Genomic DNA, 27,371 nt, shown 5'->3' with positions numbered 1-27,371 from the left:
GGGTTCTGTATGTAACCTATATGAATAAACTCCTTGCCTGCCTTTATCTTCCCTGGCCTCGTCCAACCTGAAGTTACAAGTTCGGCATTGGTACTCACAGAGACTGCCTTCCTTATATCCTTCTGATCCTGGGACCAGGCATGCAGGCCTATCGCAATTTCCAGCAGAGAAAACCAATAATTGCATCTTACTCCAAATAATTCAAGATGTTAGGCCTTCCCGGGCAGCATGGCTGGCACTGGCTGCGATGCGGATGGGCGCAGTTCGGGCTTGCCTTAGGCGCGCCAGCGGCGCGCCGCTGCACGCCGCATCATTCGCCCCCTTTTATCCAGGGCGTGCGCGATAGCGAGCAGTGAAGCGATGAATCAGAGCCGCTAGCCTCCTAACGTAGGACGGTATTTTAAAAGAGTATGCCCCCCGGAGCATTAAACACAGCTCCACCAATTCCCAGCACACAGTGACAGTTACATTTTAAAACAGATATTAAAAACAGGAAATCGCCAAGTATGACACCCCTCCCTTAAGCCTTGCCACATCTTGATTGAGAAATTGTCAAACGTCATTAGTGCGGGCACGCGTCATCCACCCCCTTTTATCCAGGGCGTGCGCGATAGCGAGCAGTGAAGCGGTGAATCAGAGCCGCTAGCCTCCTAACGTAGGACGGTGTTTTAAAAGAGTATGCCCCCCGGAGCATTAAACGCAGCTCCACCAGTTCCCAGCACACAGTGACAGTTACAATTTTAAAACAGATATTAAAAACGAGAAATCACCAAGTATGACACCCCTCCCTCAAGCCCTGCCCCAGCTTGTTTGAGAAATTGTCAAACAGCACTAGTGCGCGCACGCGTCACTCGCCCCCTTTTATCCAGGGCGTGCGCGATAGCGAGCAGTGAAGCGGTGAATCACAGCCGCTAGCCTCCTAACGTAGGATGGTATTTTAAAAGAGTATTCCCCAGGAGCATTAAACAAAGCTCCACCAGTTCCCAGCACACAGTGACAGTTACAATTTTAAAACAGATATGAAAAATGGGAAATCGCCAAGTATGACACCCCTCCCTCAAGCCCTGCCACAGCTTGATTGAGAAATTGTCAAACAGCACTAGTGCGTGCCCGTGTCATCCGCCCTCTTTTATACAGGGCGTGCGCGATAGCGAGCAGTGAAGCGGTGAATCAGAGCCGCTAGCCCCCTAACGTAGGACGGTATTTTAAAAGAATATGCCCCCGGAGCATTAAACACAGCTCCACCAGTTCCCAGCACACAGTGACTTTTACAATTTTAAAACAGATATTAAAAACGGGAAAACGGCAAGTATGACACCCCTCCCTCAAGCCTTGCCATAGCTTGATTGAGAAATTGTCAAACAGCACTAGTGCGCGCCCACGTCATCTGCCCCCTTTTATCCAGGGCGTGCGCGATAGCGAGCAGTGAAGAGGTGAATCAGAGCCGCTGGCCTCCTAACGTAGAATGTTATTTTAAAAGAGTATGCCCCCCGGAGCATTAAACACAGCTCCACCAGTTCCCATCACACAGTGACAGTTACAATTTTAAAACCGATATTAAAAACGGGAAATCACCAAGTATGACACCCCTCCCTCAAGCCCTGCCTCAGCTTGATTGAGAAATTGTCAAACAGCAGGTATTCCGGTTTACCTGTGTGTAGGTCTTTGTGCGTGAGGCAGGCTGTTCAGAAGCTGGCCCGCATTTCAATTGGGACCCATTTTAGTTCTCTGTGTGCGGGTGAGATGTGGTCGAATTTCTTAGTTCCAGTGACCATTCTTTCTGCTGCATTGAGGGTTGTTTTGAGGGGGGCGAGGTGGGATTTTGCTGAGCCAGAGAGGACCGCAATCCCATAGTCTAGTCTGGACAGCACCAGTGCTTGAGTGGCTTTTTCAAGGTCCTTGCGCGGGAGGAAGGGTTTTATTTTGTGCAGTAGCTTCTAGTTGAGGAAGCGCTTTTTGCAGAGTTTTTAATGTGTTTGTTTATATCCGGTTTCAGGTCTATACCTAGAGATTTTACAGAGTCCGCCAGGGTGAGGTTGCCATTGAGAGCTTCAATAGCTTTGAGCCATTCCGCAATTTGGGGGTTCTCATCTTTGTTGGAGATGAGGAGTATTTCCGTTTTTTCTTGATTGAGTTTTGGATGATTACTAGAGAGCCAGTGTTGGACCTCTCTAAGCGTGATGTTGAGTCTTTGTATGTCATCAATGGAGGAGGTTTCCAGATAGATCGGCTTGTCATCTGCATAAAGGTGGAAGGGGATGTTGCATTTTTTGAGTATGATAGTAAGGGGTTCAATGTAGATGTTGAAAAGTTGTGGGCCCTTCTGGGACCCCCCCTGTTTACGGGGTGTAGGTCGGACTCAAAGTTTAAAATTTTTATTTTTTGGGAGAGGTTGTGGAGGAAGGAGGAGAACCAGTGAAGGACTGTCTCTTCAAGAGAAGATAAAAAAGAGTTCTGATGGGCCCCACTTGCAAGCAACGGCTCACATTAGGAACTCAATTTAGGTAAAATATGCCTACTCAGAAAAAGAACCAAAATGGTGCCTTCACCCTCAATTCAACCTCATGAGAGAAAGTACAGCATTCTTATTTCCACAAATAATGCATTTCAAATTAATTTAAAACAGTCCACTTTAGAGCAATACATTTTGTTTATTGTCGACCTATGTCCCACGTAAAAGAAGCTGCCAATATGGCAAAGCATTTCATGAAGCTAGGATGCTAAGTCAGTCATGTGGGCACACACTGGTGGAGCACCTTATAAGATAAGTTAAACATGAATGCAACTTCAGAGTTACATCATGGCTTGGCAGGTGCTGAGCTACAAGTTTCTCCAATTTTTAGGTTTGACGTTAGCCAACACCTTTGTATGTTTTGAAAAAATATATTTATAATATACCTGGTTAAAGGGGATGTCACCAGCTGTCTTAATCCAATGATCTGTTGTTGTGTCGTTCACATTTTGCTTCTGCCCACTACAGCATACAGCAAACAGCATACAACATGGAGCAGGGGATCAGCCCACTTCAGTCCCTGGCTAACTTCATTCTGATTGACTGCATTTTGCTCCTTCAAAAGATGCACATCTGCACACAAGGTAGTTCTCTTCAATGACAGTGTTTTTACTTTATTTCTCTGGTGTTGCTTTTATGTTGCTTTTATGTTTAGAGCCTGATGTGATGGCAGGACGCTTTCTACTAGCTCCTCCTTGTAATGCACAATGCACATTCTAGCTTTATCAGTCCCTATCTCCTGCTGATGGTGTTGTAAATTCCTTTCGGATTGGCCTTTGATTTTTTTTTCTTTTACAAGTGACTGCATTTCTCAGCATACCAAAATCCATTTGAAACTTTTTTCATAAAGTTATTATTTTTATTTTTTTGCGTGTGCACAATGAAGTGCATTTCTAACTGCACTCCTGTTTGTTATTCAGGTATGTATTTAATTGAGGGCTACAGTTCTATTTGGATACCAGTTCAGTGCTCTTGTATATCGTTATATTTGTAAACTAATTTAGTCTGTATGTCCTGCTTTTATGTCTTTCTAGTGTGCTTTCAATGCTCCTGTATGCCCTGCTCATAAAGATATTTAACTATCACATTCCTATTTTTGCCTATGCCACTTATTCCAGTTTCTTGTTCTATCTGTCTGTCTTTGTATCTCTGTCTGTCCATTTACCTTTGCAACTCTCTTTGTCTGTCTGTCCATCTACCTTTGCAACTCTGTCTATATACCTTTGCAATTCTGCCCACATATCTGTACAAGCCTGTCTGTCTGGGCTGGCTTGTCTTTCTGTCTGTCTGTGCAAGCCTTTATGGCTGTCTGTGCCTCTCTGTCTGTCTGTGTGTGCATGCCGCCATCTGTCTGCTAAGTCTCTCTTTCTGATGGTCTGTCTGTGCAAGCCTCTTTGCCTGCGTGTGCAAGCCTGTCTTTCTGTCTGTCTGTCTGTGGAAGCCTCTCTGTATGTCTATCTGTACAAGCCTCTCTGCCTGTCTGTGCAAGCCTCTCTGGCTGTGCCAGGCTCTTTGTCTGTCTATCCATGCAAGTCTGTCAGTCTGTTTGTGCAAACCTCTCTGTCTGTCTGTCTATCTGTGAAACCCTCTATCTGTTCGCTAAGTCTCTCTTTCTGATGGTTTGTCTTTGTGTCTGTCTGTACAAGCCTCTCTGTCTACCTGTATGCAAGCCTGCCAGTCTATTCAAACCTCTCTGTTTCTCTCTGTAAGCCTCTATCTTGTTCTGTTGGTCTGTCTGTGCAAGCGGCTCTTTCTGTCTGTCTCTCTGTGAAAGTTGTTTGTCTGTCAGTGCAAGCCTGTCTGTCTTTTTATGCAAGCCTCTATGTCTGCCTATGCCTCTCTGTTTGTCTGTCTGTCTGTGCAAGCCTCTCTGTCTACCTGTACAAGCCTTTCTGCCTGTCTGTGCAATCCTCTCTGTCAGCGCAAGCCTCTCTGTCTGTGCATACCTCTCTGTCTGTGCAAGTCTCATGTCTGTGCAAGCATCTCTGTTTATCTGTGCAAGCATCTTGGTCCGTCTGTCTCTCTGTGGAAGCCAGTCTGTGCAAGCCTCTATATCTGTCAGGGTGTAAGAGGATTTTTCAGAAATATTACAAAAAAGCATAAACAAAGGCAAGAGGCTGGCAGCCAACGACAAACCAATTTACTTTTTTAGGTCTGGTATTAGCTATGACTTTTTATTTTTCATCAGTTATGTGTGTAATTTAGGGCCATATGTATCACATCAGTACTTGCGATTTCCAAATTTCAATTATTACTGAATCACAATTTAGAAATAATAATTTCTAATGTATGAAACTTTTATTTTTAAAAAGCAATTCCTAATGGGTCGCAAATCGAACTACCTTATGAATCTTAATGAGGTAGTGTTAGACCTGTCTGGCTTTTTGCGTAGTCCCTCCAAATTATTATTTATTTTGTCCCCTTTTTGCCCCTCATACCCTTAATAATTTTTGTCCACTAACTTTTTCTAGGTGTTGGTCAAGGGGATAGGTGTTCTTTTCCCCCTCATAATTTTTCACCTCAGACCTAGAGGCCTGTTCTGACAGGAAAATAGTTGGAACCACAAAATGGTGGCTACCAACTGCCCTAACTGCCAAACCCAGAACTTGCCCATAGACTAGTATAGGGCATTCCAGAACCTTCTGGTCCCTTCTGGACCACTGAGGGTCAGCCTATATAAGGCGGAATGCTGGGCAGCCATTTTGTCTACTGGAGGACAGGCTATCTTGGAAGGTGGGGGGAGACTAGTGAAAGGGTTGATCTCCTGGACTGGGAAGCAGCCTAATTAATCCACTTCTCTACTCCTCCTTTGGGATCCTTGTCTTGTCCCCGCTGTGGAAGACTAAGGGAGACCCTGGGCGTCTGACCTACCCCTAGCTTAGGAATAGCGGGGTGTCAAAGGAGAAGGAGACTGCAGTGCTGCGGTGCGCAGTCCTCTGCCAAGCAGAGAGAGGCTTCTTTTTGAGCAGTGTTCAGTAGAGGCAGGGTTAATCCTTGTGGCCCCCTCGTGCAGTGGACTTCTGTATCCTGCCTCCGGCTGCCGTGACTTTCCTTGGTGGCAGAACCTTTCCCCCCCCCTCCAAAGTTCATCACTTACTGGCTGGGGCGGAGTCTAGCTGTGGAGAGGAGCCATCCTTCGGAGGGGCAGAAGCAGAGTGAGGTTGTGCAAATTGACCCCCAAGCCAGCGCTTGTAAAGCAGCGCCGGATTAGCGCTGAGGTCGCTGGTAACGTGAGGAGAGGAAGCGAGGCCGTCGCTGGACGTAGTAGCAGTCCTGTGGTGATTTCCCCGGTCCCAGTGGGTGAGGAGAGATAGGGGAGGCGCTGACGCGAGTGCGCGATCTCCAGTGTGGAGACACTGCTCCTTCGCGCATGCCCTGTGGAACCGCCGGGCTCTGGGAGGCGGCGCCGGCTGGAAGCGAGGAGTGGAAGCGGCGATCAACTACGCCGGCCAGCCTCGGCGGTGCCGATTGATAATTGTGTGGCCTGTAGCTGGGGATCCGGCAGCGGGTTCGGTTGGTGCCAGAAGGGGAAATTGTGTTCCCCGTTTTTCCCCGCCCCAGCATCAAGTGAGCAGCTGGCTGGGCGGGAGGAAGCAGATTGGGCAATTGAGACCTCGGAGGAGCCTCAGGATAACAGAGGCGCGTGGTGACTGGGAAAAGCTGTCTCCACAGTACAGTAAGGAGAGGGGTCCTTGAGGGCTCTGACAAGGAAGGGGGAAGAGTGGAACCGGCCAAGCAGTAACTTATATATTGCTCATTTCCCCTCAGCTGTGTACAGGAGGTGGGGAGTATTTGGAGGACACCAGCTGTGTAATTAGTGCTGAAGGTGCCTGCTTTCCAAATAGAGATATCAGTTTCTCATTGAAAGTGTGGGTGCTTATATAAAAACCTGAGTTTCTAAATCCCCTCAAGGGCTGTCTACCTGTTGTTGGGGAAGATAGATGCGGTGGGAGGAAAGTTTAGCGCACTACAGAGTAACCACGCCTAATTAATGCTGGAGACTGAGTAAATGCACTAGTGATGTAAAATTGATGATTTAAGTTAGCATTTCTGCAGGGACTGTATTAATTTCCTGACTAATTTGTATTGAGCTATCATCTCTAAAAGGAAATCTGCGTAAGATGTTGATTTGGTAACTGTGAAAGACTAAGAATATTTACAGGTTGAATGTATTGAGTTGTAATTTTCTTTCCACAGACAGAAAAGCGTTATTATTTCTCCTGATCTATGTGTAAACTTTCAATTGTGAATACCAAGAGCTAAAACAAAGAGAATCTTATTTTTATAAAACAGCTCGTATTTTCCTAACAAATTGGTGTAGTGTCCTTTTTAAGTGTTATTGCGTGGATTTACTGCTGGGTGGTTTGCAACCTTCACACTTATGCCTCTAGAATTGTATGTCTTACCCTAGGCCAGGCTACCCTAGGTGACCTGACATCCCAGGTTCCAACAGATTGGTGCCTAGCGGTGGGATTCTGACTTGGTTGCAGCTACTCAATAGTAATTCAACGCAATACACTGGCCTACACCAGGAGTTTTCTCCTTGCGGCCCTCCTAATTTGAATTTTGTTTTTTTCAAATTTATTTCTGGTGGTGGGTGGAGGTTAACCTCAGGTCACTTCTTGGTTCTCTCCTGAGTGCTTATTTTATTCCATAGGGAAAGATGGAATTAAATTTTGAAGAGCTAGAATCCTACACTGTGACCCAACTCAAGGAATGGTGTCAGCAACAGGGGGTATTCTTCAAAAAAGGTGCCAGGAAAGGCGAGTTGCTGACAAGCATAAGGGCATGGGTGGAAGCTCATTCAGGGGAGGAACTGGACACAGAAGGGAGTGACAGAGACACTGTCCTTTAGACTGCAATGTTGTACCAAGCTGGAGGGGGGAATCTGCTGACAGGTCCCAGGACACCTTCGAGGGTGGGCAGCAGCGTCTCGGAGAGGGGTTTGACTGACGCCGAGCTAGAAGATAGGAGGGAGGAGAGGAGAATGAAGTTGGAATTAGCTAGGATGGATATGGAAAGGGAGGACAAGAGGTTAGCCCATGAGCGAACCATCAAGGAGATGGACCTACAAGCTTTAACACTAAAGTCTCCCAATCCAGATAATGGTGGCAGCGAAATTAAAGTGAATACCAGGGAATCCAGACCCTATTTACCCAAGGATGTCATTGCCAGTTACACTACAGGCGATGACATTGCCAAATGGTTAGCCGCATATGACGTTTCTTTAAGGGCTCACGGGATCTTGGAAACTCACTGGGGGGGTGGGCTGTATAAATATATGCCACCTGCTGGCAGAGACACCTTGTTGGCTCTGGAGCAGGATGAGCAAACCCACTACCCTACAATGAAGGTGGCACTGGTGAAGAAGTTTGGACTTACCCCTGAAAGATACAGACAGAAATTCAGGGGAAGTCACAAACTGAGTACCCAGAATTGGGTAGATTTCTTGGATTACGCCAAGAAAGCCTTGGAGGGTTGGGTCAAGGGCAGCGAGGTGAAGGATTATGAGGGGCTGTACAACCTATTTTTGAAAGAACACCTCCTCGAGAAATGTTTTCCCGAGCTGCGCCAACACCTGGTGGACAGCAAGCTGACCAATCCCCGGAAGCTTGCAGAGGAGGCGGATACCTGGGCAAGTACCCGGGTGTCCTCAAAGGGGACTGGAGGGGATTCTCAAAAAGCCGGACAGGGCGCCCCCCAGAAGAAGGAGGGGGGAGATAAAAAGAAGGAGTTCTCCAAAGGTCCCCAAAATAATTTCCAAGGAAAGGGAGCAGGCTTCACCCCTAAGGCAAACCCGCCCAGAAACCCTAATCCTGGCCAAAGCCAGCAGCCAAGGGTTCTCCACTGTTTTGAGTGTGGTGGTGTTGGACATTATAAGGGAGATGTCAGATGCCCAAAGAGACCACCCCCTCCCACCGGAGGAAAATCACCGGGAGTAGCTAGTGTAGCACTAGGGGAGGAGTTGCCCTTAGATAAGGGGGGTGAGTGGGCGGGTGTCACCTTAGTGTCCCTGGGAGAATGGGAGATGGTTCCAAAGATCCAGGTGCCCCCAAATACTACAAAGTATGGGCAGTGGGTCACCATCAATGGCCAGAGAGGGGAGGCTCTGAGAGATACAGGAGCCAGTATGACTATGGTGAGAAGTCAACTGGTGTCTCCAGAGCAGGTGGTTCCCAATGTACTCCACCCCGCCGCGATGGCTGACGGCAGAATGGGCCACTATCCAGTGGCTGAGGTTCCCTTTGAGTGGGAGGGGGTTGCAGGTTCACTTCGAGTTGCCGCAAGCCCTGCCGTGCCAGTCGATTGTCTGTTGGGGAATGACATGGAGCACAACACTTGGAGAGAGGTGGAATACCGGACGCATTCTGCGATGCTGGGTACACCTGACTGGGCCTGTGTGAGCACACGGTCTGCGACTGCCCGGAGAGGGAGTTCGCCTGGGTTGGAGCCGGGAACAATGGCCCAACCCGCTGCTAAAAAGGGACAGACCCGGAGACAGGAAGAGCCTGCTCCGGCTTCCACACCCCATGTGACAGATCGGCCACCAGCGGTGGTGGACCAGGAGTCCGTGGAGGGGGAAGTAGACTCTCTGGAGGATTTACCCATCCCTGCTGAGTGGCATGTGGAGGGAGGTCCTACCAGAGAGGAATTCTGTAAGGGGCAGAGGGAGTGCCCCACCCTTGAGGGACTGAGGCGACAGGCTGAAGCCCAAGCAGCAGGTGATGTTACGGGATACTACCATATTTACTGGGAGGATGGACTCCTCTACAGTGAACCCAAGGTACCCTTACCTGGTTCGTCAAGGGCCTTGGTAGTCCCGCAACAATACCGAGCCTTTCTTCTGGAATTGGCTCATGCGATACCCCTGGCAGGACACTTAGGCCAGGACAAGACCTTTGCACGGCTTGTCCTCCACTTTTACTGGCCTCAGATGAAAGTGGCGTCCAACACTTACTGTCGGACATGTGTAACCTGCCAGGCCAGTGAGAAAACAGGGGTGAAGCTAAAGGCTCCCCTGGAACCACTTCCCGTCGTTAGCACACCCTTTGAGAGGGTGGGCATCGACATTGTAGGGCCTTTAGATCCACCAACAACAGCTGGTCACAGGTTTATCCTGGTTCTGGTGGATCATGCCACACGGTACCCAGAGGCAATTCCTCTGAGGACAGTCACTGCACCTGTAGTGGCTAGAGCCCTAATGGGGATCTTTACCCGAGTGGGATTCCCCAAGGAAGTTGTGTCCGACAGGGGGACCAACTTCATGTCAGCTTATATGCGGGCAATGTGGAAGGAGTGTGGAGTGACCTATCGATTCACCACTCCTTATCACCCCCAGTCGAATGGACTGGTTGAGAGGTTCAATAAGACCTTGAAGGGCATGATCAGAAGTCTGCCCGAAAGCCTGCGGAGGAAATGGGACGTCCTCCTACCCTGTTTGCTCTTTTTCCTACAGGGAAGTGCCACAGAAGGGAGTGGGCTTTAGCCCCTTTGAACTTCTGTATGGGCACCCTGTACGCGGTCCTCTCAGCCTGGTGAAGGAAGGTTGGGAGAAGCCTCCCAGGATGTGGTGAGCTATATGCTGGCCTTCAGGAGCCAAATGGCGAAGTTGTGGAAGCAAGCTTCTGACAACTTGGAGGCCAGCCAGGCAGTCATGAAAGAGTGGTATGACCACAATGCTCACCAGGTGGAATTGGAGCCTGGCCAGAAAGTGTGGGTGATGGAGCCTGGAGAGCTTAGTGCCCTCCAGGATCGCTGGACAGGCCCCTTTGAAGTGTTGGAGAAGAAGGGTAAGGCCACATACCTGGTGGACCTTAAGACCCCTCGACAGCCCCTACGGGTGCTGCATGCCAACCGTCTCAAACTCCACCATGAGAGGCCCGAGGTCATGTTGTTGATGGTGACTGATGGGGAAGAGAAAGCGGAAAGCGAACCTCTCCCAGACTTATTCTCGTCTCAAGAGAAGGATGGGTCAGTGGAGGGAGTGATTCTCTCTCCCACTCTAACTCCTGAGCAACGTGAGGACTGCCGCCAGATCCTGGAGCAGTACTCTACGTTGTTCTCCCTTGTCCCGGGAAGGACTCACCTGTGTACCCATGATGTGGACACAGGGGACAGCCCACCAGTGAAGTCGAAGACCTACCGGCTGTCCGACAAGGTGAAGGCTAGCATCCATGGAGAGGTTGCCAAGATGCTAGAGCTGGGAGTTATTGAACCTTCTAACAGCCTTTGGTCCAGTCCGGTGGTGCTCGTGCCAAAAGCCGCACCACCAGGCACCACACCCGAACTGAGGTTCTGTGTGGATTACCGAGGACTGAACTCAGTCACAAAGACTGATGCTCATCGGATCCCTAGGGCGGATGAATTCATTGACCGGCTAGGAGCTGCCCAATATCTGAGTACCTTTGACCTCACTCCGGGGTACTGGCAGATCTCCTTGACAGATGGAGCAAAGGAAAGGTCAGCCTTCTCCACGCCTGAGGGACACTTCCAGTTTTGCGTGATGCCCTTTGGGCTCAAAAATGCCCCTGCCACATTTCAGCGGCTGGTGAACCAGGTCCTCTCTGGAATGGAGAGTTTCTCTGCTGCTTACCTGGACGACATTGCTGTCTTCAGTAGCAGTTGGGAGGACCATTTTCAGCATTTGCAAGCAGTTCTCCAGGCCCTGAAACAAGCTGCATTGACAATCAAGGCCAGCAAATGCCAGATTGGGCAGGGGCCGGTTGTGTACCTTGGACACTTGGTGGGTAGGGGGACTGTGCAGCCCCTGCAGGCGAAGATTGAGGCAATCATGGCCTGGGAACCCCCCAAGACACAGACTGAGGTCCGAGCTTTCCTGGGCCTCACAGGCTACTACCGTCGCTTTGTGAAGGGGTATGGCACTATTGTAGCGCCCCTCACAGAGCTCACCTCAAAGAAACAACCTCGACGGGTAGTTTGGACGGGAGCTTGTCAGCAAGCTTTTGAGAAATTGAAGCAGGCAATGTGTGCGGCACCGGTCCTGAAGGCCCCAGACTTCTCCAAGGAGTTCATTGTCCAGACAGATGCATCAGAAAATGGCATTGGGGCAGTGTTATCGCAACTAAATGAAGAGGGCCTGGATCAGCCTGTGTCTTCTTATCCAGGAGACTGCTTCCCCGGGAACAGAAGTGGAGTGCCATTGAGAGGGAAGCTTTTGCGGTGGTGTGGGCTCTGAAGAAGCTGCGGCCATACCTCTTTGGCTCGCACTTCCTGGTTCAGACTGACCACCGACCCCTTCGTTGGCTGATGCAAATGAAGGGGGAAAATCCGAAGCTGTTGAGGTGGTCCATCTCCCTACAGGGAATGGACTTCCGGGTGGAACATCGGCCTGGAGTGGACCACGCCAATGCAGACGGTCTCTCCAGGTATTTCTGCCTTAGTGATGAGGACTCTCAAGGGGTTGGGTAGTTCTCCCCACTTTCAGCTGGGGGGGACGCGTGTTAGACCTGTCTGGCTTTTTGCGATATGAGATATCAGTTCCTCATTGAAAGTGTGGGTGCTTATATAAAAACCTGAGTTTCTAAATCCCCTCAAGGGCTGTCTACCTGTTGTTGGGGAAGATAGATGCGGTGGGAGGAAAGTTTAGCGCACTACAGAGTAACCACGCCTAATTAATGCTGGAGACTGAGTAAATGCACTAGTGATGTAAAATTGATGATTTAAGTTAGCATTTCTGCAGGGACTGTATTAATTTCCTGACTAAATTGTATTGAGCTATCATCTCTAAAAGGAAATCTGCGTAAGATGTTGATTTGGTAACTGTGAAAGACTAAGAATATTTACAGGTTGAATGTATTGAGTTGTAATTTTCTTTCCACAGACAGAAAAGAGTTATTATTTCTCCTGATCTATGTGTAAACTTTCAATTGTGAATACCAAGAGCTAAAACAAAGAGAATCTTATTTTTATAAAACAGCTCGTATTTTCCTAACAAATTGGTGTAGTGTCCTTTTTAAGTGTTATTGCGTGGATTTAATGCTGGGTGGTTTGCAACCTTCACACTTATGCCTCTAGAATTGTATGTCTTACCCGAGGCCAGGCTACCCTAGGTGACCTGACATCCCAGGTTCCAACAGATAGGTTGCAATTTGTGACACAATAGGAATCAACGCCATAACAATGATGGTGACCTGCTGCTTAAAACTACTACCTTGCAATTACAGACATATGCGTGTTACTGTGTGTCAACATAATATTCGACATGCAGTACATTTATGCTGTAAAATTCTGTAATTTCATTGCTGCCCATCGCATGCTTATTTGTGATTCTCGCGCCACAGGAATTACCTTACAAGACATTTGACAATGGTATTAATACTCATTATCAAGCCCAAGTGGGCAAAGTATGCCACATGTTGTACTTCATTCATAGCTACTATTCAGTCCCTCAAAAAATAATAAGAAAATGTGATACTAAAAAAGAGAAAAATGGTTAAAAACAGATAGGAGGATGCTGCATAACATTTCTTACTTCATTAGGGTACCCTACAATGCTTACAAATGTGTAATAAAGTCTTCTTCCATATTCGGACCTGCCGGGGAACGTGTGTTGAGTGCCAGTATGTAATTTGACTCTAATCTTCTCAATTGCTTTTCTCGATCTCCGCCTTGTCCAATCGGAGGCATCAAAGGGGGCCCGACTGTGGGCCTTCAAAAAAAAATTCTGACAAGGTTTCCATGTCCGCCAGACCGACAAGGAACCCATGTCGGAAAGCTTGCATTGTAATCTCAAGTGCGGAAAGGCCTGCCCTTGAGATTACTAGCCAGCTTCAGACTGGCGGGAGGGCTCTCCGAGTCTGACATAGTCAGCCAGAATGACCAGCCGGTTTCCTTTCCGACCACCTCCATCATTATGAGGCGGTTGGAAAGGAAACTGGTTGGCCCATTACGATGTGGCTCTGAAAGCTCCGACTGCAGGTTGGAACCTTTACGGGCCGCATTGTGATCGGCCCCTAAATATATTACCATTTAGCAGTAATATAATGTGAATTACATATATTTAAATAATTAATTTAAATTTGAATTTGAATTTAAAAACATTTATAGAGCGCGCTTTTACCCAGCGGTTTCTTGGCGCTAAGGATTTATTGAACCCAGATAACAGCTGTTGAAGGACTAGGCTGGGAATGCTTGCAGGAAGAGGAAGGTTTTTAATGCCTTACGGAAGTCAGAATAGAGTGGAATAGATCGAACATTGGGAGGGAGGGAGTTCCAAAAGGTGGGGCCAAGGACCGCAAACTTCACCCCCCCATCCTCATCTTCCTGTAGCGAGGGACGGAGAGGAGGGACTGGGAGGATGAGCGGAGCTCTCTAGCAGGTGTATAGCAGGAGATTGCCGAATTTATGAAGGCTGGGGCGGTTCCAGCTCGAGCCTGGAAGGCAGTGCAGCCCAGTTTGAAAAGAGCCCTCTCCCTAATGGGCAACCAATGCAAGTTCTTTAATACAGAGGTGACATGATGGGATTTAGGGAGGCCATAAATAAGGCGTGCTGCCTGGTTCTGTACCAGCTGTAGGCGTCGAAGAGCGTAAGCTGGGACGCCATTGTACAGGATGGTTCCCTAGTCCAGCCGTGAAAGGACCATTGCCATCACGATGAGTTTGAGAGCGGGAAAAGAAAAGAATCTAGAGATTTTCCTAATAGTGCGAAGGGTAAAGAAGCAGGAGGACACCACCATACTGATCTGGGTGTGCAAGGTTAGATTCTGATTTAATGTGATCCCAAGTGTTTTAACAGAACAGGAAGGTGAGGGGGAGGGACCAAGTGAAGGGGGCCAGAACATAGAGGTCCAGGGACTGGATGCACCACCAGTCAAAACCAACTCGGTTTTGTCTGGGTTAAGTTTTAGGTGGTTAAAGTTCATCCAGTCCCTGATGAAAATCATGATTGATTGAAAATTAGAAATAGATTCAGAAGAGTGTGAAAGATTAAAGATCAGCTGGAGGTCATCCGCGTAATTAAAGACGGTTACCTCCAGTCGTTGTAGTGCAAGGATGAGAGGAAGAATGTAGAGATTGAATAAGAGAGGGGAAAGGGAAGAACCTTGGGGAACACCACACTGCACCTTACGTGGGGGAGAAGAAAACCCTTCAAGATGGACGGCCTGGGTACGGTCGCTCAGGAAGAAGGTGAGCCAAGCAAGGGGATATATGAATAATATACTTATTTTAAAAGCACACATATATATCTATATGTTTATTTTAACATATAATATTTTAAACTATCATTAAAGGAGGAATTTTAACTTATAAAGTTGATCATTTTTTGTAAAGTTTAATATCATACAAATAAATATGAATGACACTGGAAAATATTTTACATTTGACAAAAAATATATTAGATATTACAAACATTACTAAATAAAAATAATATTTTTTTAAATACACAGAAACATAACATTATAAATGTAAACAATATATATATAAAAAAAAAACTTGTAGGAAAAATACATATACTAATTCTATTCCAATCTGTGCAACAGTAGGGAAAGCGTTGGACTCAGAAGGGGTAGAATTTATTAACACCACTCCAGTCTGCGCAACAGTAGGTAAAGTGTTGGACTCGGGAGCGGTAATGTTTACTATACCTACTTCTTTCTGTGCAACAGTAGGGGAGGTATTGGACTCAGGAGGGGTGCAAATAATTATTCCCACTTCATTCATTGCAACAGTAGGGAAAGTGTTGCATTGCAGAGGGGCAAACTTTTGTATTCCCACTCCAGTCTATGCAACAGTAGAGAAAAGGTTGGACCCAGGAGGAGGAAAATGTACTATTCTCACTCCAGTCGGTGCAATGATAGGGAAAGTGCTGGATTGCGGAGGGGTAAAATTTACTATTCCTACTCCAGCCTGTGCAACAGTAAAGTAGTAGAGAGAGAATAGTTCACTTCGAACACATAACAGATTTTAACAGATATATTAATTCTCAAGAGAAATAATTATTTAAATATAATATATATACATATATATTTAAAAACAAATAAAACAAATTACATATTTATTACAATGTTTAATAATATAATTAAAATACCACACAACGGGTCTTATTCACAAAGGCCACCCCTGCAGTCATGGGGAAGTCTCCATGCTCGGGGCGGAAACTCCGCACTGAGAATTTTCAATACAGAGATTCCGCCTGAGTGCAGAGACTCCCCCACGATTGCGATGCTTCCGCTGCAACTGTGGATGCCCTTTGTGAATCAGGCCCTATATTCTCACAATCATAACACCCAACAAACATAATGTTATTTACAATTAAAAAGCATAATGTGATAATTTCTAATGAATTAATAACAATTTTTACATTTATTATTACTTAAACAACTTCTTACCTATACCTCTACAAACTTAACACTACAAACCTAAAATATATCTTAAAAAAAATAATAAATACATATTTACAGAAACCGCCCACAGCACGAACCAAATCGTAATTAGGCCCAATACATTTACAAACTATATTACAAAAAAATTAACAATAATTATACAAACAATTCATAACATATACAATTAAAATGTATACAGAAAATGATAAGAAACAATATTAACAATAATATTTTTGAAAACAATATTAACAACATAGATATTTTAACCTGTATATTTACGAACATAGATATGTTAACATCAATAATACTTACCTTAGCATCAATATCCTTGTCAACGATATATTTGCACACAATATTTGTGCATGATGATAATTCCAACTCCATATTTCTGCATCTTGTTGTAGGGTCTTTTCTTGTCTACCTCCTTTTCACCCTGTCTTTCCTTCTTGTTCAGTCTGGGGACATGTAGAATTTTTAATGATGTCACAGAATGTGGGGTGACTCATGTTTGTCAGTTGACTCCTGGCTGAGCTGAAGGAAGCAGCTCCTGGTGGGGCCTTCTTAAAAACCTAATTCCTGGCCTACCTAGTACCCTGGCTACCTACTTGCCACCTCTGTACTTCATCATGAATAAAGATCCTTACCTGTAACTGTTACTTGGACTCTTGTGAGGTATTTACTTTCAACACATCTCAATATTTATTTTTCAATATTTTGTTCGAAAGCCGGACAAATGTGATGGAAATTTGTGATTTTGTCAAAAGATTGATGTCTGCAGGGCATTCTTATTCGAAAAGGTAGTGGTATCATGCAAGTCATGCCCAATAATCTAAATTACTTTTCAGAAATATTTGAGGTTGGTAGGTTTCTTTGGCAGCTGACCTGCTGATGTCCCAAAAACGGTAGGGGGTAGAATCAAATTAAATTCAAAGAAACAATCTTCATGTTTCCACTGTACGTTTTTTGTCAGCACTGCCCCAGATGCAGATCTAATGCCAAAAGGAGGATTCTGTTTTTATTGGTAAAAGTGTGGGGACGCTGTTTGTTTCTATATATATATCTATTTACAGTTTTTTGGCCGGAATAGAAGACATAAAGAAAATATTGTGCTGGTCTTTAAACATCATTTGCATGCAAATATAGCTGTCTTGTGCACAAGCACCTCAGAGTGCATTTGAATATATAGTGCGCTGAATTAGGCAAACAAACATGCATAGTAGGAGCTTCTTCTGACAGCACGTAAACGTTTCTACTTACCAATAAACGATATGGCTTTTGGATTAATAATGCCACTTGGAAAGAGGTGAAAATCATATTCTTTTCCATCAACAACCACTGTATGGCCTGCATTATTTCCACCCTAGAAGAAGATGAGCAAGATTGTCATAACATAATGTATTTTTCAGAAGTTATGCCTTTTCACATAAGCGAATACCTATGTATTTGTGCATTGTGTTATTCGGCACATAGCCTATCATTGCAGATCTTATGATGCTTAACAGAATTTAAAAACGTTGTCATCATAAAGCATACAAATTTTAACTTTTTTATAACATATATTTTTTCAATTCACCAAACAAACATAAACATGACACAGTAATTAATACAGTGCCTTGCGAGGCAGAAAAAACAAGTGTATTTGCTGATTCAGTGTAACTGAAAGTGCTTTGGGAGTTATCTGTATCCTAGCGAGGTGAGGAGCAGACAATGGATCTATGGACCACTAAATGCTATGTCTGATGTCAAATCCACACTGTGCCACTTGCGGTGGCATGTTGACCCTGTTCCTATAATTCGCTATTATTGAAATGTGATTGTACATATGGAGGGCAGGGCCGGACTGGGAACCCACAGCAGCCCTGGCCAATTTTGTCAGACCAGCCACGTAAGTTGAAAAGTTAGAGGGCGCAGCAAGTGAGCGCGACCATTACAAGGAGGGCTTGGGGGGTGGGCTTTTTGGGTTTCCCCTTAAGAAAATGCAGGGAAACACGGCAAAAATTGTGTTTTCAACAACACATTTTTCATTGTATATTCCATTGTATTGGCATGTAAAGCATAGTAATTGATGAGCTTACGGTGCACCAGGACATGACAAGCTTTTTTGGGTGGTGCTCTCTCACCTTTACTCTCCAACAGTGTCCCTCATCTCACCATTGTCCCTCCTTCATATGTATTGCATTTGTTTTATAGCACCTCTCATACCAGATTATGGTGTCAGAGAACTTTACATCAAACAGACATAGAGGCAAAGATGAATAATATGTGTGTAATTTGTAAGGAAATTTTACATAAGACAAAGGTCACTACGAGGTGTAGTCATTTTTTAAGAGTGCTTGGGCTGGAGAAGACAAAACACAGGATTCAAAACGTGGCACAGTGGTTAGGGTTAGATTTTCTAATAAGAATGTATTTCTACCCAAACAAACCCTTTTACGCAACATTAGGATAATGAAAGACTGGGTAAAACAAAACGTTCTAACCTGTACAATGCAGTTGGCATGCAGCTCTTTCATGGCAGTTAATGACTCGTTGTGATAGCTCACTATTATAGTTTATGAACTGCACAGTAAGAAAAGGATCTTTGTGACAAAAGCAGTAACCCACAGAGCTCTGCACATAAAATACAATTATTTGATCTACGTTGTACACATTCTTTGCAGCAGGCATATGAACCCTCCGCGCGACCTCAGATGAGACAAAACTCTCACTGGACAAAAACTCCAGCTGACTCCAGCATGAAGGTTAATCACCAGAGATATCTTGGAAATGCTATTGTCGCTGAAAAGTGTGTCATATACGACGAACTCTGCAGCACGTACTTTTACAAGTGTACCATATTTCAAAACACAGGGAGGCTGGAAACAAAAGTGTGTGCCATGTGGTTTGTGCTGGCCTGCCTGATTTTGTTATTGGGGTCTGACATTGCAGCATTGCCCCATAACAAAAGTGCCCGTAACAAAACCAGCACTTCACCCTTCCAGCCTCCTGGGGAGACATCCGATGCCCAGTACGGCCAGTAGGGCCATTATGGAGAAATGCTTTCTGATACAAAACTCTGTCCCAGCATTTGGAAATGTTCACAATCAGCGTAAAATAATTCTTGCTCCATTGACATTAAAGGGAAGGATGGGTTGAACTTCAGGATAAACAGCCTCTTTGACCTTCAAAGCATCTGAGAATCTGTCACACCACAATGGGCAAGACTGGTCACAACACAAAGCAAAGTACTGCTCTGTGAACGAAATGTTTGTGTGCTTGTATGACATATTATTGAGAACAACAATATTTTATAACACAAATAGTGTGAAAAAGCATACTTGGAACCAAAATATCAATATCAAGTTAACATACTTTGTATGTAAACTACAAAAATACTGAGACAAAGACATAATTTACCAGAATATTGTAAAATCCAGGTAAATATATTGAATTGACTATAAATGGCATATTTTTATATTTGTTTAGAAGATTAAAATAGTAATATGGTTAATAAATATATTATTTAAAAATATTATTAAATAACATTATAATCATAAATGTATTCTTCAAAGAATTATTAAAAAACTATTGAAAAAAGAATACATTCAAATTACATTAAAAGTATGAATGTTAAAAATAAGAAATATATATGTGCGCTTATAGATATGTGTGTGTGTATATATATATATATATATATATATATCTATATATATATATATATATAGATATATATATATATATCTATATATATATATATATATAGATAGATATATAAATATTTATATAAAAGTAATCCATCAAGCAAATTCATAATTATAATTGAAAAAAGAATAGTCCCAAAAATTAAATATAAAATAAAAAGGTCAATGACAAATCATTTTATAAATATTTTAAAAACCTAAAAAAAAATTATTAACAATATTATCTAAGCAATAGCAGAGAAAGTGTTAGATTATAAAAGAGTCAAATTTACTATTCCCACAACAAACTGAGCAACAGTAGGAAATAGTTGGACTTTGGAATGGTTACATGTATGATCCCCACTGTAAAGTGAGAAAAAGTAGTAAAAGTATTAGATTCAGAGAGGTCATATTCACTATTCCCACTCCAACGTAAGCAAAAGTAGGTAAAGCACTGGACTGTGAAAGGATCAGATTTACTACTTACAATTCAATGTAAAAACAATGGGAAAGTATTGGATGTAATAATTAATTCCAAAATAAGCAAAAGTATGAAAACATGATGTTGTTTGGAGGTTTTAGATTTCCTATTCCCAGTCTAACGTAAGCAAAAGTAGGAATAGTGTTGGGCTTTGAAGTGGTCAGATTTACTATTGCCAACACAATCTGAGCAACAGTTGTGAAAGGTTTGGACTTTGGAGGGGTCATATTTAATATTCCCACTCCAACATAAGGAAAAGTAGGGAAAGTGCTGGACTTTTGAAGTGGTCAGATTTAACAGTGTTGGATGATACATTTTTTTCTAGTTTTATTGTTGGAAACAACAAATCAAAGCACAGCAAGAGTCTTATGGTACATGTACAGTGTGGAGCAATTAGCAACGAATGTATGGTGGGTAGTATACTTGTTATAAGCACAGATTAACACCTTGGCTGCTACTTGAATTTTTCCCCTGTGCTGGACATTCCAGAATAGGGTGTGGTCGTGATGGAACCATTCCAAATCAGCACAGCTCAGCCGTGACTGATGGCGGAATGGTTCCGTCACAAGCATCGAAGGGGTTAAGGCATAGCTGAGCTATCATTGAAGGCTACATACATTATATTACATCTGTGACAAAATGTTATCCATATAGCCTATCAAGGGTACCAAAATGCCTTTAAGCCATGATGGTGGAGTTGGAAACTCAGCATATATTTCCGCAGGTTCGGAACAGAACGCTGAATCTGTAAGCCAGGTCTTCACAACAGGGCAGGGTCTCTGCATCTATGTAAAGAGTAACTGCCTTTTGGCTAATAATAGCAATATTGGGGATAATCTCCTAATATGTTTTGGGAGTGGTTTGACCGACCTCTGTAACATAAGCTAGGTAGTTCAACATTGTGCCTAATGATGCTGGCAATCGATGACCAATATACACTTATCAGCGGCAGTCCCAGGATAAATGAAAAAAACTGTCTGGTTCTGTGGAGCAGCAGACACAGAGAGCTAGGGAACTGGGGTCAATTGCAGGAAGCGGTTTGGGGGAAAAGTAAATCCTGTTAATAAATATGAAGTGGAGGAGCTCATTTATGGAAATAAGCCTGGTTTTTGTGCATATATATTGCCATTCAGCATCACTGAGGCCTCACCAATGTCGCCAGCCCAGTTGCCCAGTGTGGTGTGTTGATTTTCGGGAGAGAGTCTGTGTATAGTCTGTACAGCTTGGATATCCATCCCTGTGAGTTTGATGTGGTGAGAAGGTGAGTTAGAGGAGGGAATTCTGGAGGCTCTTCGGCAAATGCAGCCCATGGTTTCGAGATGGAGCAGCACACCATGTCGTTTGTAAAGATATCAGGGGCATTAACTTGTAAGTTTTCATATCTCTGGTTCAGGGTTAGAAAGGTTCATTCTTTATATATTTGGCCCACTCAAGTGAAGTCTGGCTTGTGCATGCTGACCCTGGCTTTAGACTCGAGCATGGGTGTGACAGTAGGGACTTGCTAATTTCAGAACAGGGGAACACAAACTGTCTAGTTGTGCCTCTATACCTATGGTCCAAATCGACCAGCATGTGCAGCTCACCATATTGATAGTGCCCAAGGCCTGGGTGGAACTTTGGTAATTACCATGCCCAGATCGCCTGGCTCTACATGGTTTTGTTCAACGTGGAGATGTGGGGCGGTGCATTCATGACTGCACCAGCAAGAGGCATAGTGTGATGCTCAGATCTGGAACAGATACATTTCCCTGCTCATTTGGTTAGGTAGGGTAGTCTCGCTTGAATCTGGGAATTTCCCTCATGTCAGTTTAATTAGCAATGTGCGAATGGTGATAAAGAAGGATTTATGAAGTAGGATAGAAATGTAGTTAAAGAGACATACAAATGTGGAAAGCATTCTCATTTTAATCAGTTTGACTCTGCCAACCATTGGCGGCAGAAGTGTAATCCAGTATGTTAACTTGGTCAGCAAGTTTAGTTTGTCTGATTAGTGTCTGTATGTTTATGGGGACTCATATACCCAAATACATACAGGTCCTATGATCCTTTTGAGCTAGTAATTTATGGTGACTGCAGTGGTGATAGCCAGAGTCGCATTATTTCAGATTTTCCCAATGAATCTTCTGTCCAGAGAACCCACCAAATTTAATTACCTCCAGAAGAATTGGGAAGACACTGACTTCCAGCTCTTTAACAAATAACAACATTTTGCCTGTGTACATTAGTAGTAATTTGTGTTTCCAAAGCAATGTGATGCCCTGATGTGAGATTTCAGCTGTAAGCCAGGCGCTAGTGGCTTAGTTGACAGAGCAAAGAGGAGTGAGGAGAGGCGGCACCTTTGAATCGGGAAAGGGTCAGACATGCCATTAACATGAACTTGTTTAGGGGGATTGGTATAGACTATGGGGCGGATTATGGTGTCGGTCAGAAAGGCTCCGAATGGCATTTGGTTTGTCCAAATCCGATTAGAAACCCACCTTTCCGAATGACTTGGAAACCCTTCCGAATGATCGATTACGATAGTCAGAAAGCATTCAGGCTTTCTGGCTCGGTTCAGAATGGCATTTAGAGAAAGCGAGTCGGTCTGAGAACTTATACAGGTCTACGGACCGCGTTGCTAACTGAGTGATGACAATGTCGGATTCCGACAGCCTTTCTGAATCGGTTGTTCCGACATGGTTTGGCTGTCGGAATCTGACTTTGGGGGCCTGTAGCAGACCCTGCCTTCACCCGGCGGCCTCTGAATGCGGCCCGTGGGGGTACCCATGGGTCCCCCCTTTCCAACCATATACAGTGTGGCGGGCACCCTGGAGTGCCTGCTACATACAGGGTGCATGATTTTCCCCACCTATCCCTTTCTTCAATGGGAGCCTGTGTTGTCGGTCGGTACACAGGCTCCCCTTGAAGTCACTGGGAGTCGATCTAAACGGTGGTTGGAAACATCGTAATCGGTTCGGTCAGACTCCCAGAATCCAATTTGGTTGAAAACCATTCCGAGACATAGTAATTGGCCCCTATATTGTTAAGGATCCCAATGTGCTGCAAGACCAGGAATAGAAATGGACAATTAAGAGAACTGCATGCATGTTCTGTGTCTTGGAATATTGTGGTGGTTTCTAGGTGCTGTTTAATATGATGCAGTAGGGTTAGATGATACTTCAACATAACAATATTTGTGACTCACAATATTTTTGATTCAATATTTTGGTCAAACTTTGTCAGCCACACCATCCCTACCTTCAAGATGTCTTTCCAGCTTATCAACAAGACCTTTCATTATTTTTATAAGTACCTTTTGCTTGGGTTTCATGTCAGACAAAATTTCCTTGGGAAGCTCCCGTTCTCACAATTCACTATTTTGAGAGGCATGCATTGGTCCATCTTCTGCCAAATGCTCAATACAATTGACCTTTAAAGAATATCCATTAAGTTACCCTTTGGGCAGTGATTTTTCACAATAGTTACATGGTGACCTCTTCCTTCTCATAGCAATACATGAAATGACCTTGTTAGATTGTCAATCTGAATAAAATGATTATTGTATCACTGTTTATCTTCTCCTTCTCTCTCATGGTATGTCTTTAAAGGTCTATACCTCTGCTTCATTCAGTAAGTTTCTGTATAGGATGGCTTCTGCAAGCTCTCAGCCAGTCACACTTAGACCTGATTATAGCTGTTCATCTGGGTTGATTTGATCTGTGTCTCGCTAGTTTGAGGTTCAAGTCTGTTCTCCACCCCACAACTCCCAACAGTTTGATCCCCTGTCCATTCCAATACCAAAGTTAGCAATTGCACCCTCACACTGCGTTTTTGAACCACCTTCCTCACTCCTGCACATAATACATCTTACATGGTTTCATAGTGACTAGTCTGCCCCCGTGAAGACGGCCCTAAGGAGGACATCTTCTGGCTCAGCTGAAGGCTTGCATGATTCCATGACAATTTCACATTTAGTTCTAGGGTGCACTAAGGTTATCTGGTGCGCTGTTTTTTTTTTTAATTTGTTTTTATTGCAGAATTAGAAACCATTGCATACAATAAATCAACCAGCACACTCATGGTGTCCCCACGCATGGATCGAGTAAACCATAGATCATACACAGCCATTCAGCCCGTATCCCGGGGGCCGGGCGGCGCAGTGTTCCAAACTTCCAGCAAGAACATCACAGTGAGCATCCCTGAGGGACAATTGGTCGATAATCTCTTCATGTATCTGCATTTTACCCCCTAACGCCTAACCCTCCCCCCAACGCCTTCCAGCTTATCCTAACAGTCCAGTCACATGGCGATATTAGTGATCCTGCCCCCCAGTCCATACGGTGGTGGGCCCCCACCATAACAGTTCCATGTGTCCCTATCCCTGCCCCGCCATCTATCCAAGCTCTCCCGTCCCGCTAGGACAGTTCCAACCCCGGGGATCACTGCTGCCTCCCGACCCGGATCCCGGTGTCCAACCCCCCCCCAACTATCCCAAAACAACCCCCATCCCCTCCCCCCCAGCAACCGCTAATGATGTGGGCCAAGCTCCTATCGCCATTATGGGTCCCGCTACGGATCTATTGATACCTCCATACTCATAAGCCTCATGGAGTCCTTATGCACCATCCATTCAGTCTTCGTCCTCCACCATAGAGTCACGCAACGCCTGTACTATCATCTCCCACGCTCGCGCTGTTTCTAAGCTCCCTTCATTATCAAGCTTGACTGCCTGTCTCATACGGAGCACACTCTCGCATTCAGACCATCTCAGCAGTTCATTCACCCATCTCCTCACAGACGGTCCCTCCCTGGACTTCCAGTGCCAAGTGATTTCCCTCTGCGCCAGTATCAGCCCCAGGTCAATGAATTTACTCGTCACCTTAGTATTTTTCGTGTGTGGAAACCAGAGCAACAAGCACGCCACCATGTCGAAATCCACCTCCCGATCGGTCACTGCATTCAGTAGTTCCCCAACCTCCGCCCAGTAAACCTCCAGTTTCGGGCAGCCCCATAACAAATGATCTAGATCTGCCTCCAATGCCAGGCATCTCGGACATCTCGCCTCCTGCACCTGGAAATACCGTTTAATCTTCTCCGGGGTCAGGTAGGCCCTGTGCAACACGTAAAAATGTACCTGCTGAAAGCGTGCGTTCCTTGTACCCTTCCACGTACGCTTAAGGATATGACCCCACACCGTGTCCGGAATGGGCCAACCTATGCTAAGTTCCCACTTCGATTTCAGGCCCAGGAGCGGATCCAACCCCTCATGCAACATCCTATTATGGAGGCAGGTCACCGCAGCGGCCATCACGACATACTGACAAGCCATAGTCGTTTCCGGTTCAATGAGCCCCCCTTTCCAGTGCTTCTGCATGGCCGCCACCACGGCCGCATGCAATAGGAAGCTCCCCTCCGGCAGCCCAAACTGTTCCTGCAGCGTCTGGAAGGGGACCAGCGTCCCATCAAGATACAGATCCCCCACCACCTGCAGTCCCAGCTCCTCCCACTCCAGTAGTGGAGACCAATCGCCCCCATGCGGGAGCGCAGTCAGCATTCCTAACGGTATCTCCGGCGCATACGGTCGGGACGCCCTCGCTCTCCTCAAACTCCTTTGCCAACACAACCTGAGCGTCTTCTCCTCCATGGTGAGGCCTCGCAACTCCAGTCTCTGCTGCATGATAATGTAGGCCAGGACATGACGTGGTATACCCTGCTCTCGTTCGTGTTCAGGCCCTCTAAATACCCTAGCCACGTGCTGTGTGAGAACCTGAAGCTGCGCGGCAAAATAGTATAATTCAAAGTTGGGGACCGCCATCCCCCCCTCAAGCTTGGGACGAAGCAACGTGTTCAATGCTACCCTACGGCGACCGTGCCCCCAAAGGAAATCGATTATCATCGTCCGCAGATCCTTAAAGATCCTCTGAGGGATCCAAATGGGCAGCGTGCAAAAGTAATACAATAGCCGCGGGAGCGCTACCATCTTCAGCAGAGCTATTCTACCCAGCACTGACAAAGGGAGGGAGGCCCAAAAAGACATGCAGCCTCTCATCGCACTTACGCACTGCCCAACATTACCCTCCAATAAATTCACGACCTTGTGGTAGATTCGGACTCCCAAATAAGTGAAGCAAGATGGCTCCCAGACCACCCCTATCTCGCTGGAGGGACACGGCGCGTCCGCCCTGAGCGGAAAGACGCAAGTCTTCGTCCAGTTAACCCTGAAGCCCGACAACCGACCAAACTCGGACAGCATGTCCATCGCCCCCTCCAGAGCCCGCTCCGCATCCGCCATATACAGCAGCAGATCGTCTGCATACAATGATATATAGTGCGACTGCCCGCCTCTGTCGATCCCCGTGTACATGTCTCCCGACCTGGCGCGCGCAGCTAATGGTTCCATCGCCAGTGCGAACAGCAGTGGGGAGAGGGAACACCCCTGTCTCGTCCCCCTACAAACTGGATAAGCCGCAGATACCAGAGTGCCCAGGCGCACTCGCGCTGTAGCCGAGGAATACAACACCTTCGTCCATCTACGGAACCCCTCGCCAATGCCAAACTTAACTAAGACTTCGTCTAAATAGACCCACTCCAGACTATCAAAGGCTTTCTCAATGTCCACAAATAACACCGCCTAGGCACCGTCCGCTTCCGTTGCGCCGTCCAATATCCCAATCAAACGACGAATATTAAGCGCTGTGTTCCTCGTAGGGATAAACCCCGCCTGGTCCCTGTGCACCAGTCTGGTCATATGCGGGGCTAACCTGGTGGCCAAAATGTGGTTCAATATCTTGTAGTCCACCGTCAACATGGACAACGGCCTATACGATCTTACATCAGTTGCCTCTCTGCCGGGTTTCAACAATGGTACTATCAATGCCTTCCTCATTGATCCGGGCAGACTCCCCAGCCTGTGAGCCTCCCCATACACCACCAGTAATCTAGGCGCCAAGCTATCTACATACTTCTGGTAAAATTCAATCGGCAGACCATCTACCCCGGGCGTTTTATTCCTCGCCATATGTTTAATGGCCGCCCTAATCTCAGCGAGCGTGATAGGTCCCCCCAAGTCCTTCGCATCGTCGTCATCAAGCACCGGAAGCTGCATCGCTTCTAGGTGTTCACTGATCTCCCAGGCCTCAACCCCCAATTGACTCTCGTACAACCCAGCATAATAGGTCCGAAAGCATTCCATCACCGCTGTTTGTGAATAAACCATCTCCCCCAGTGTATTTTTTATGCTCAAGATTGGGCAGCCTCTGAGTTCAGGATTAGCGAGCCTGGCCAGTAACGTGCCTACCTTATCCCTGTCAGCATGCGCCTTAATGGCATATTGTCTGTAATCATAACTCTGCAGCCGTTCCGTTTCGGTAGCCACCACCTCCTTGGCTTCCAATAAC

At 45.6% G+C, this 27,371-nt stretch overlaps 1 protein-coding gene across 1 annotated transcript in view; it reads right to left on the bottom strand.

Annotated features, from left to right (window-relative positions):
- ADSS1 (adenylosuccinate synthase 1) overlaps window positions 1-27,371 on the bottom strand; it is a 478,155-nt gene that overhangs the window by 296,216 nt on the left and 154,568 nt on the right. Inside the window, exon 2 of the mRNA XM_086937899.1 lies at window positions 17,113-17,215. Coding sequence (XP_086794025.1) covers window positions 17,113-17,215 — 103 coding nt within the window. The remainder of the gene's footprint in view (window positions 1-17,112; window positions 17,216-27,371) is intronic.

Source organism: Lissotriton vulgaris, chromosome 9 (genome assembly GCF_964263255.1).
Source record: "Lissotriton vulgaris chromosome 9, aLisVul1.2, whole genome shotgun sequence".
Taxonomy (NCBI): domain Eukaryota; kingdom Metazoa; phylum Chordata; class Amphibia; order Caudata; family Salamandridae; genus Lissotriton; species Lissotriton vulgaris.
Note: the sequence above shows the minus strand (reverse complement) of the source record. Positions and strands in the feature narration are given on the sequence as shown.